The 10,295-nt window shown below is 36.0% G+C and overlaps 1 protein-coding gene across 5 annotated transcripts in view; it reads right to left on the bottom strand.

Moving 5' to 3' along the window:
* The window catches only part of gria2b (glutamate receptor, ionotropic, AMPA 2b), a 42,476-nt gene that overhangs the window by 6,649 nt on the left and 25,532 nt on the right, over positions 1-10,295 (bottom strand). For all 5 annotated transcript variants that reach the window (XM_017417452.3, XM_017417449.3, XM_037977437.1 and 2 more), the window contains exons 4-12: positions 8,222-8,418; positions 6,714-6,767; positions 6,474-6,632; positions 5,255-5,422; positions 3,749-3,853; positions 3,505-3,612; positions 2,973-3,179; positions 2,395-2,762; positions 93-291 (exon numbers count right to left, since the gene is read on the bottom strand). In XM_017417452.3, the coding sequence (XP_017272941.1) occupies positions 93-291; positions 2,395-2,762; positions 2,973-3,179; positions 3,505-3,612; positions 3,749-3,853; positions 5,255-5,422; positions 6,474-6,632; positions 6,714-6,767; positions 8,222-8,418 (1,565 nt within the window). The remainder of the gene's footprint in view (positions 1-92; positions 292-2,394; positions 2,763-2,972; positions 3,180-3,504; positions 3,613-3,748; positions 3,854-5,254; positions 5,423-6,473; positions 6,633-6,713; positions 6,768-8,221; positions 8,419-10,295) is intronic.

Genomic DNA, 10,295 nt, shown 5'->3' with positions numbered 1-10,295 from the left:
TGATATGACGAGTTTTACACTGAAAAGAGTTGTTCTTATACATGCAGATCAGAAACAAGAGTATCTCTTACCCTGAAAAACTATTCTCTTACCCTGAAAAACTCTTTGGTGGAGCCAGAGTCCAGAGTTCCGTAGGCTATCTCAGTCTGTTTAGCCAGATCCTCTGCGCTTTCAATGGGAGAAACCATTCTCTCGACAGTCAGAAAAGCAGCCAGGTTAGCCGTGTAGGAGGAAATGATGATTAAAGTAAAGAACCACCAGACGCCACCAACAATACGGCCAGACAAAGATCTAATGCAGACAAGAAAAAATAAATAAAAGTATTAACTTTGCAGTGATTTTTCCAATTTTTGTGCTAAAAAATCATTCTAAATAAAATGACTTTGATTTGCAGGACGTTTTACTTTGTTTTGAGGGGCACAGGATGTGCATAAACCTATCAGGAGATGGCACTGAACACATTTATTGCTTTAGTAGCATAGCCCAGCATTTTTGAAGTGGGGTTATGTGGACCACTTATGTAAAAACAAGGTTGTGGGAAGTAGGGGTGCAGAGGGTGCAGGAGGACAGCCATGTCCAAATACTTAGTTAATGAAATATTTAAGAAAATAAAATAAAATAGACTTTATTTGTGCTGCATGTTTAAATATTTTGATATTAATGACTGTTTGTGAATCTGGTTTATAAATAATTAAATGTGCTTTGAACTACAAGTGAAGTCATCTTGTCATCCAGTGCAGGAAACAATGTAATTTGTGCTTTTACTGAAACCACAGAAAAAAACCCAAACCTACATGTTGTGTTTCCCATTTAAATATGACATTTGTTTAGTAAAACAAAGACCAGAAAGATGGAACAAGTTCAAAAGTTTAGGAGCTGAACCACATGTTTGAAGTTCCGAACAGTGATTTGGAGTGATGTTGACACCCCTCAAATCATCAGCATGAAATGTAAAGGGCAGGCCGACTTACAGGCTGATTCATCTCTCAAATGCACAACTCTAACCATGTTGCTGAGCACCAGCTTTACTCTCACAAGTTAATCAACATTTTAGGTTCATATACAATTGCAGTTAAGTAACTGACATTATTTCTTTATGAAAAGACAAAAAAGTAAAACTACTGAATGTGTATAGGGTTCAAACACAAAAACCAACAAACAAAAAAAACCCTGGACTTATGGTATCTTTTTTAGCAACTTGGTAATAAATCATTGCACAAGACAACAGCTTTTAACCACAGTGGTCTCCCTCTGGAGATAAAAAAACAATTTATTTGCCTGAAGTACAAACAGAGGACTTGCCTTTTTAAAAAAAAAAAAAAGTTGGGGTGGGGAATATTGTGATAGTATTAATAGTTATATTTGTTTATTAATAAACCTTGCAGAGGTAAAAGAAACTAACATTATCTTTGTGGCTTTACAGTTGCAGTAAATTTATAGTATTTATTAATGAAAAATGTGACAACTTCTAACAGATTAAATGATTGAAGGTGACCAACACCAATCAGAGCCAGTCTGAATACAAATGGAGAAGCTGAGATAAATGGCCCTTCTATAAGTGCACTTTATGTTTTGTTTTCTTTACTTCTTTTTTCAATTGTGTTGTTTTATTTGAAGGAGAAAACAACAATGTTAAGAAGCATAAAAAGAACAGTTTGTTTCATTACTGTGGGACTTAGATTAACATTTTCACCTGTTGTTTCTTTTTTTCAACCAGTAAAGTCTGTTGTATTCTCATTAGAAAGTGCATTGTAAAGAAATAAAACAAACAAAAAAGCCCTGCAGAAAATAAAAAGCTTCAGCCTTTTCTATTTTTTGTTTTAAACCTTTAAAGAATTAAATAATTAAAAAAAAAAAATCGACGGTGAGTCTGTAAGCGCCTGAATAAAAATGTTGGCAATGTCAGAGGTGAGTGGCAGTTTCAGTTTTTCCAAATCTTAAATCCTGACAAAATATAACATTGATATACCAAGTTAAGTGTACCACAATGATAAAGTACAGTGATGAGAATGGCCCTCAAAAAACTTGATTAAATTGAACTCATGGTTAAATAAATGTTATTTAAAGGATAAAATGTTAGCTTGATATTGAAAGGAATCTGTGTTTAGGAACTGAACAAGCTGAGTCATTAGTTTTTTGTTTTTTTAATACTTCATATAGACATATTTCCTAAACTGAAACTCCTTATAAGTATAAAACACCACTGGGATTTTGTGACATTATGTAAAAATTAAAAGCAGTAAAAAAAAAAAAAACATTTTGAAAAATATTCTAACCCATCAACAAAAAGAAAAATAAATTAATTGTAGTGTTTCCAGTTATTCCTGCCTAATTACATCTCAAGCAATATATGACAATGCTGTTTTTTTTCTGTTTTGTTTTTTTCCCACCTACCTAGGCGATATGTCACATCCTTGTCTCATGAAAGCTCCAAGGGAGAACCACAGGCTGTTGAATATGCCAAATTCGTTAGTTGATTCATTGGTCTGTATCTGCCCGTCTTCATACTCCTCAGTGTGCCACTCGTAGGGGCTGAAGCGGCTGACGAGGAACAGCACCACGCTGACGCCAATGTAGGCAAAAACAATACACATCCAGATCTCATAAGCCAGTGGGTCCAGGAAAGAAAAGACTCCAGGTTTAGATTTCTGTGGCTTCTTGATCATGATGGAGATTCCCAGTGACATGAAGGGTTTAGAGAAGTCAATCACCTCCTCTCGTACCAACGTGATGGTCAAAGGGGCCACTGCGATATCTGCTTTCTGTCAAGCCAAAGGGTGAAAGCATCACTGGAGTTAGAAATCAAAGTAACACCTTGGACTTTGCCTTTTCAAGATGCTTCGAATCCATATAAAAAATATAAAAACACCCTCCATCAAGCTGATGAGTGTGCCACAATATGTATTGGTGTTGTAAATAATGACTAAAGTGTCTCTAAAAATACATACCTTCAATTAAGCAGAATAACTCACCCCATACACCAACTCTCCCACCATTCCATTCCAGATTTTGGTCTCTGCATCTCTGGCTCCATACTTCCCATCCCCCACTATTTTCAGCTGATACTTGAAGCCGCAGTGCTTTGCTATCTCCGCAGCAAGATCTACACAGTAACCCTCGTAGCGTTCATTGTCCACAAAAAGGTCATAATTCTTCTTCAGCATTACATATGGAGCTTCCTGAAAAGGGAAATGAAAACAAAGAACACTGTCTAAAATAGTTCAAAAGCTATAATGCAAAAACAAAGTACCAAGCTAACAGTTTATTGGAACTGGCTATGGACTTCTTGAAGCAGGAAATTAATGGACTGATTCCATTTGTGTTAAATACGACTATTGAAAACTTTCTCTATAAAAAAAAATTGTTAGTTAGAAGTTACAACCCCTTTGTATATGCTGTTAAATTTATTTGTATTTATTTTGACTTGGAGGTTTTCCCCTGTCTTATGTAAGGCCAGAAGTGGTGAAAAGAACATTTAACACAGTTTGTGCAATATCCTATTACCAAGATGGTGGTGACAATGACTGTTTTGTTTTCCATTCCTGTTGTCTCATTTGTAAATGCGCCAGTATTCGTGACAGCCATTTTGTCAACTTCATTCCAGTATCCAATCTGTAGAAAGAAAAATGCAACGCATTTCAGTCAAAACAGAATCACTTGTATGCGCTACACACTCTGAACCTAACATTGAGATCATACACAATATGTTTCAAAACACAACATGTAAAAATGGAATAAAAAGTCTTACCTTTACTGGACCGTTGCTCTTTAATTCCATTATATTCACGGAGTAGTTGACTCTTTTGCCATGTTGATCAAATTGAATATTTCCTGTTAGGCCTTCCACACGCACCTGACAAACACAAGACTTTTTGAATAAAGGCACCATAAGACTGTTTTCACATAGTTTAAGACTGATATGCAACATTGAAATGTTTGAGTCATTAGTAGTTGAATGTGATTGCATGTAGAGTTATAAGAGATAAAATGTTCCTATTACCAAAAACTGTCAACCAGAATTTACCAATCTATGACTTGATTAGTGTGCTTTTATCTTTCCCATCAGCATTTTAAAATATATATTTATCCTAGGTTTCTTTTAAATCGTTGATTAGATTTTCTTATGATATGTTCGATTCTAACAGTGTTATTGTTCTTATTGTTGTTTTATGCTAGCTAATGACAGATTTGTTTCTCATTGCTGTAGTTTTTTGCATTTAAAATCCTATTGGATACCAGGTATTTGCAATTATGAGAAAGGAAAAAAAATCAAATACTGCTTTAATTTGCAAACAGTTGAGGAGTGACTGGCTACAGTTAGATGAAATATTTTTTATGACAAACAACCAACTCATTAGTCTTTGGGAGTTAAGGAATCTTTCACTGAAAAGTAGAATAAATTCCAGATTGTGCGAGCACATGGGCCTTATAAAAGTATATCCTAAAACGGATTTAGGTTCTCATTATATAATGTAATTTTAAGTATATGTTCTATGATTACAAAATCTATAATAACCACATATTCCAATGAGTTAAATTGGCTTCACTTGAAAAGGCAGAACCACTTGGATTTTGTCAGGCGCAGTAAAATGTTTTGGCCATCAAACTTAAGTTTCCACGGAGAGTTCTACGAGCAGACACACCTTCTTCTCGCTGTTGGTATAAATGTGTGTTCATATGCAAGCTGAAAACATCAATCCTTAATCAATCTCTTTTGAAGTAATTTAAGCTTTTGTGGGTGCTGTGCATTTTCTAAAAGAGATCTTCTGTAACCATGGCAACAAGTCTTCACCAAGAAAATTTATGTTGCTTGATTTGAATGCATTTTTGAAAGTATGACAGAAATAATGCAGTTTTTTTTCTATTTGGGAATCTTGATTTGTCACTTTTTTACCATTTGGAAATGGAAAGGCACTTTCATTACATGCTGATTATGTGACTGCGGCCTGTGTACCACTACTTCTTATGAACAAACTTGAACCAATAAGATTAGAAAAACATAATAAACATACTAAGGGTCTAAAAACGACCAGCTTTTGCTGGATTTAATCATACTTGCAAATTGCAGCAGTAGAATTGTGCTTATACATTTTTATACTTATCAAAAAGCAACAGCTGCTTACAGACTTTTCTTTCAACAAATCTGAAAAAATGGATTTTTACAATATTTTCTTTTTGTTTATTTTAAATCAGTCTTTTTGGCTACAGGCATTTTTCACTCTGAAAGACATGTGCAGAAGGAAAAGGCTGTTACCTGTTTCAGTGCTCGCTCGATCTCCACCCCTTGAGCCCACGGGACAGCAGGATTGGCCAGGCAGTCACCAGTGTTAGCTCTCCTAGTAAAGTCAATGCGCTGTTTGTGCAGATATCGGAAAGCTTCAGTCATCACCTGCACAGCATCGTAGGTCAGTGCTGAAGTGTACTAAAAAAAAAAAAAAAGAAAGTGGAAATTGAGTATAAAAGAATCACACCTGTCAGTTTACATTGATAAGTTAAACACTCACTTCAACAAGTGCACATTCAACTTGATTCAAATCCCAGTCACAAAGAGCTTATAGATATAGAAAAACATTTTTTTTTCTTAATCTGCTGTGCAAAGATTGATCGGAAAACAGTGAAATGCTCCCTCTAGCTCATTTCTGAGTCTCTGCCTCAAGTGAAGCAATTCAAGCATCTGGAAATCTTGTTCACAAATGATTGTAGTATGGGTGTGGGATAGCAGTTAATCGACAGATCAGGACCTTATCCATGAAGACGTTGCTCCAGTTATGGTAAGGAAGGAGCAAAACTCTTGATTTCCTGGTCCATCAACTTTCTAACCTTCACTTATGGTCATAAGGTATGGATCACGACCGAAGAACAAGATCCCAGATACAAGCAGCTGAAATAGGCTTCCTTCATAGGATGGCTGTGCTCTGTCTAAGAGATAATTTGAGGAACTCCGACATCGAGAGGAGCTCATAGTAGAGCCACTACCCCTTCCTCATCAAAAAACATCAACAGAGGTGGTTCAGGCATCTGATTAGGATGCCTCCTGGGCACCTCCCTTTGGATGTTTATCAGGCATGTCTCACTGGGAGGAGACCCTGGGGCAGACCAAGACCTTGCTGGAGGGGTTAAGTATCCTCCCTGGACTATGGATCCCTCAGAAAGAGCTGGAGGAATTTTGTATTGTTTTCGGTTTGGAACGCCACGAGATCTCTCAGAAGGAGCTGGAGTGTGTCACTAGGGAAAGGGATGTCTGGGTTTCCCTCCTGGACCTGCTTCCTCCCTGACCCAGCATGGATAAACATCAGAAAATGGTTGGTTGGATGGATGGATGGATAGATGGATGGATGGATGGACTTTTTTTAATAATTCTAGATTTAGTGCAAATGCTTCCTTTTCATATCAAGGGTGCAAACATGTTAATGCAACTCAGTTTGATCAATTTATGCAAAACAAAATGTGCATTAATGGAAGCTTAAGCTCACCCTTATTTTGCTGTCAGCACCAGGATACTCCTTTTCCTCCAGGGCCTCCCATCTTTGATCAAACTTTGAAACCAAAGGATCATCAAAATCAACAATCTGGAAGCCTGAAACGTTAGCTCCCCCATACTGAATTTTGGATAGATCTCCATCGATAAAACCCTGAACAGAATGGAAAGATTGGATCCAGAAATTATGACACACACCTAAAATATACTGTTTAGATAAGCTGACTAAACTTACCAGGTTAGCAATAATGTAGTGATAGCCTTTAACATGTCGACCAATTGTGATGACCTGCAGGGTTATATGACAAACACACAGCAAGTTATCCAGGAGCACAGCAAACCTCATCACAATCAATGAATAAAAAAAATGTGGCAATGAATCAATCAAGCAGCTTAATGAAAGGAACCATGGGAAATATGTTCTGTCAGTTGTGAAAATTGTGTTGCTGCAAGTTTCACATTTTTCCAACTTGTTCCATTTTGTTTTTTCTCTCATTTGATTCAGCTGTGCATTCTATTAAAAACACCCATAAACACAGTAATCAATATACTTCTGTGTGTAACACCACAGTGTGATGCATTTTATTCTCACAGACATTTTATTAACCAGTTTTATTATTTTGTAGATGAACAGTTCTAACACTATCAGGAATGGCAAAATAAAGTGAAACCTGAGTTTATTGAGCAATGTGAATCTAACAGTTTAAAGCTAATTGTAATTTTCAATTGAAAACAGCAGAATAATATTGGAGACTGCTCACAAAAGGGATTTTGTTTCTATTCTTTACTAATTTATGAACTGATTTTACAGCTGCAACTAATCTCTAGCATATTATGTCATTAATGGGCATGTGCATGTGTAAGCACACATTTGGCTTTATATATTTGGTCATAGTCTAGTTGCAACCAGTCTGACAAAAAAATCACTTTATAGCAGTGACTATTTTAAAACTGCTTCTTTTAGGACAAGAAAAAAAGTAAAAATAACAATTCAGCTCAGTTCCATTTTAAGTCCTCACATTAAAAATAGCTGAAATCAATTGTGCTGCTTAGTTGGTACTTTCAATTGGATGGCTGCTAATTAATAGAGATCCTTAAAGTCACATCTTTTGTCTAACTGTGTTTCACATCAGGCAATAAAATTATACTTGAATTAAATCTGTTTTTCCTGACGAGAAGATGATAAAGCTTTATGCATTTACTTTAATCAGTAATCAGTTTGGCAGATGTAAGTATACATTAACTGCTAATCAATAATTCTCCCACTTGGGTCCAAAGTTAAGTAAAAGATCCTGATTATCTGCATTTGTTTTACCTTTAATTGTATTTTTGTTTAAAGTCTAAATGAGCCATTAGTATAATTGTTATGGTTCTGTGTTACATCTGTTAGACTGCCAAGTCCATCTGACTGCGCTGTTTTTCTAAGGGGAAAATCTAAACTAAATATACTCTTTAAAACACTATGATAATGAAGTTGTAGGCATTCTTTTTTCAATTTTTACTTTCTTAGTAACTTTTGCATGTGACTTTGCACCATGCAACATTTTATTTTCATTTCACATTAGCAGGAATGTCAAAATTCATAAATATAACAAACAAGCAGGAGCCATCTCGGAACATTTTCTGTAGTTCATAAACAGCATTCCTAAGAGGTAGATACAACATTATTAGGCCTGTTGCATGTGCTTCTCTATCAGTACCACAAATTTAAGACCTACAACAAAACTGCCCAAACTGTAGTACCTGATCCATGATGTCTTTCACTTTGTCCTGTTCACAGTCCAAGATCACCCTCCGCTCCTTTTTGTTCTCCAGGTCTTGGAAGAGTGAGCGATAGGCTTCATCCTTCCTCTCGTCTTTGAGGTTCCCCACATTGATGGCTGTCACCTGCCACTTCTTCTCTGCTGCTGTGTCCAGGACAACCTGAAGTGTCGTGAGGCCTGTAGGGACGACATTAAGAGGATCATAACATTATTTACAGCTGACTCTGAAGTGGACTCTTGACGCTGTGACAGAAGCATTAATCTACCCTCAGAGGCTATGTGTTTACTGTGCTCAGTTTCCTGTTTTCTAAATACCACCCTAACAAATACTTTTGGATCTGAAAAACTTCTTAATGTGACCTATTCTTGCCAGTATAGCAGCAGAAAAAAGAAGTCAACATATAACCTCCAGTTGTAACAGTAGAAAACATATAGAACTAAAAGTAAAATAAGTGTCAGACTCAACCTGTTCAAAAGTCTGTTTTTGTTATTTACTGCAGAATGGCTCATTGTCTGCTTATTCCAGCTTTGTGGAGGTTTTACAGCAACACGTCGGCACCTTATGTAAAGAGCTTATCAAGATGAGTCACAGGTGTTCTGCTGTGAACCTGACCAACATGTGGGAGGAAAATGGCTCTAACAATACACACGACTGCGTCAATACCAGAGAAGCTTAATGGCGGTATGTTTGTGCAATATACAGGATTGGTTTTGGAGAATTTGCTTAAATTTTGTCTAGAGTTTATTGACAAAACAGTCTTCATTGTGGAACAACTTATTCTATAGCTGTTTAATTTAGAATAAGTATTAAAAAAGCAACTTTATTAATATAAAATTGAACAAACCAAACTAACTGCTAGTAATAATGAAAATATGATGAAATCCAGCACAGAAGTCTCACTCTCAATAAAAGGGCAAAGCCCTAAAAGGGCCTTTCAGATTTATATTCTTATAACCAACAAGTTTCCTTGTTGAATCTTTCCTGATATTGATCCCTGGTCTACAGTGAGCTGTTAAAGAGTGGTCTGATAAAAAAAGGTTGAGTGTTTCAACTCACTAGACTGAGGTGAATTACAGATGTAATCAATTTCATGCAATGCAGCTATGGTTTTATGACAGTGGTCAGGAAAACGGAGGCTTGCAGTTTTATCTGAGTGGGTAATACATCATGGTTACAGTGAGGTCACTGTGGTGGGGTTAATATGACTGTTTGATTATTGTTAATAAATGAGGTAATTGCAGTTCAAGCTTATTTACAGTAAGGATAATGGGGTAACAAAAGGTAAATGTTCAAGATTTTTTAACTCAGAAGTAATGTTGACTACTGTTTAAATTTAATTTTAAATAAACCATTTATGTAATTATATATAATTGAATAAATGTTCATGATATAGTTTCCAGCTCAGTGCCAAATAAATCTGTCTGAGTTTGATATGTCTACTCTGTACAGGTTAATCTGAAAACTACACCACAGAAAAAATATCATTCCTTTATAACTCCATTTATATTACTGAATGTTCTCTGTTCACAATATAAACTTCCCATAAACTGTTCTTTAAGGCGCTTCAGGTATTAATCTCACAATGTATTTTTTTGCATTTATGTTTTATCACTCAAAAACTTCACTAATGCCATCATTTAAACTTAAGATTTTAAGCAGCATTAGCATTAGGCCAGTACCAGTGTTCAGTTTCTTTGAGCCTTTAGCTAACGTCTGCCTTTGTCTTTCCTACATTTAGTTAAATAACCTTAAAAAACCAGCCTTCAAAGTGCTGTATGTTTATATCTCCTGTTCCTGAGATAAATAAGGTATTGGTGATTCAGCTACACATAGGAAACCCACAGAAGATACAAACTATAAAAAATAGATGTACAGATCAAAAATCCTGCAACTTACTTTACTGCCATCCCTCTCGGTGGAAACTTTATTGTTTAGCGATAAAGGAGAGTTTCTTCCTTACATCAAGCAAGTGGAGCGATTACTGTGACACAGCCACACGTGCCAAGGGACACCTTGTGCATATTTCAGAGGCCCTACCAGCTTTTGCAAAGTA

This window comes from Kryptolebias marmoratus, linkage group LG9, assembly GCF_001649575.2.
Source record: "Kryptolebias marmoratus isolate JLee-2015 linkage group LG9, ASM164957v2, whole genome shotgun sequence".
NCBI lineage: Eukaryota > Metazoa > Chordata > Actinopteri > Cyprinodontiformes > Rivulidae > Kryptolebias > Kryptolebias marmoratus.
This window is presented reverse-complemented; position numbering and strand designations above follow the sequence as displayed.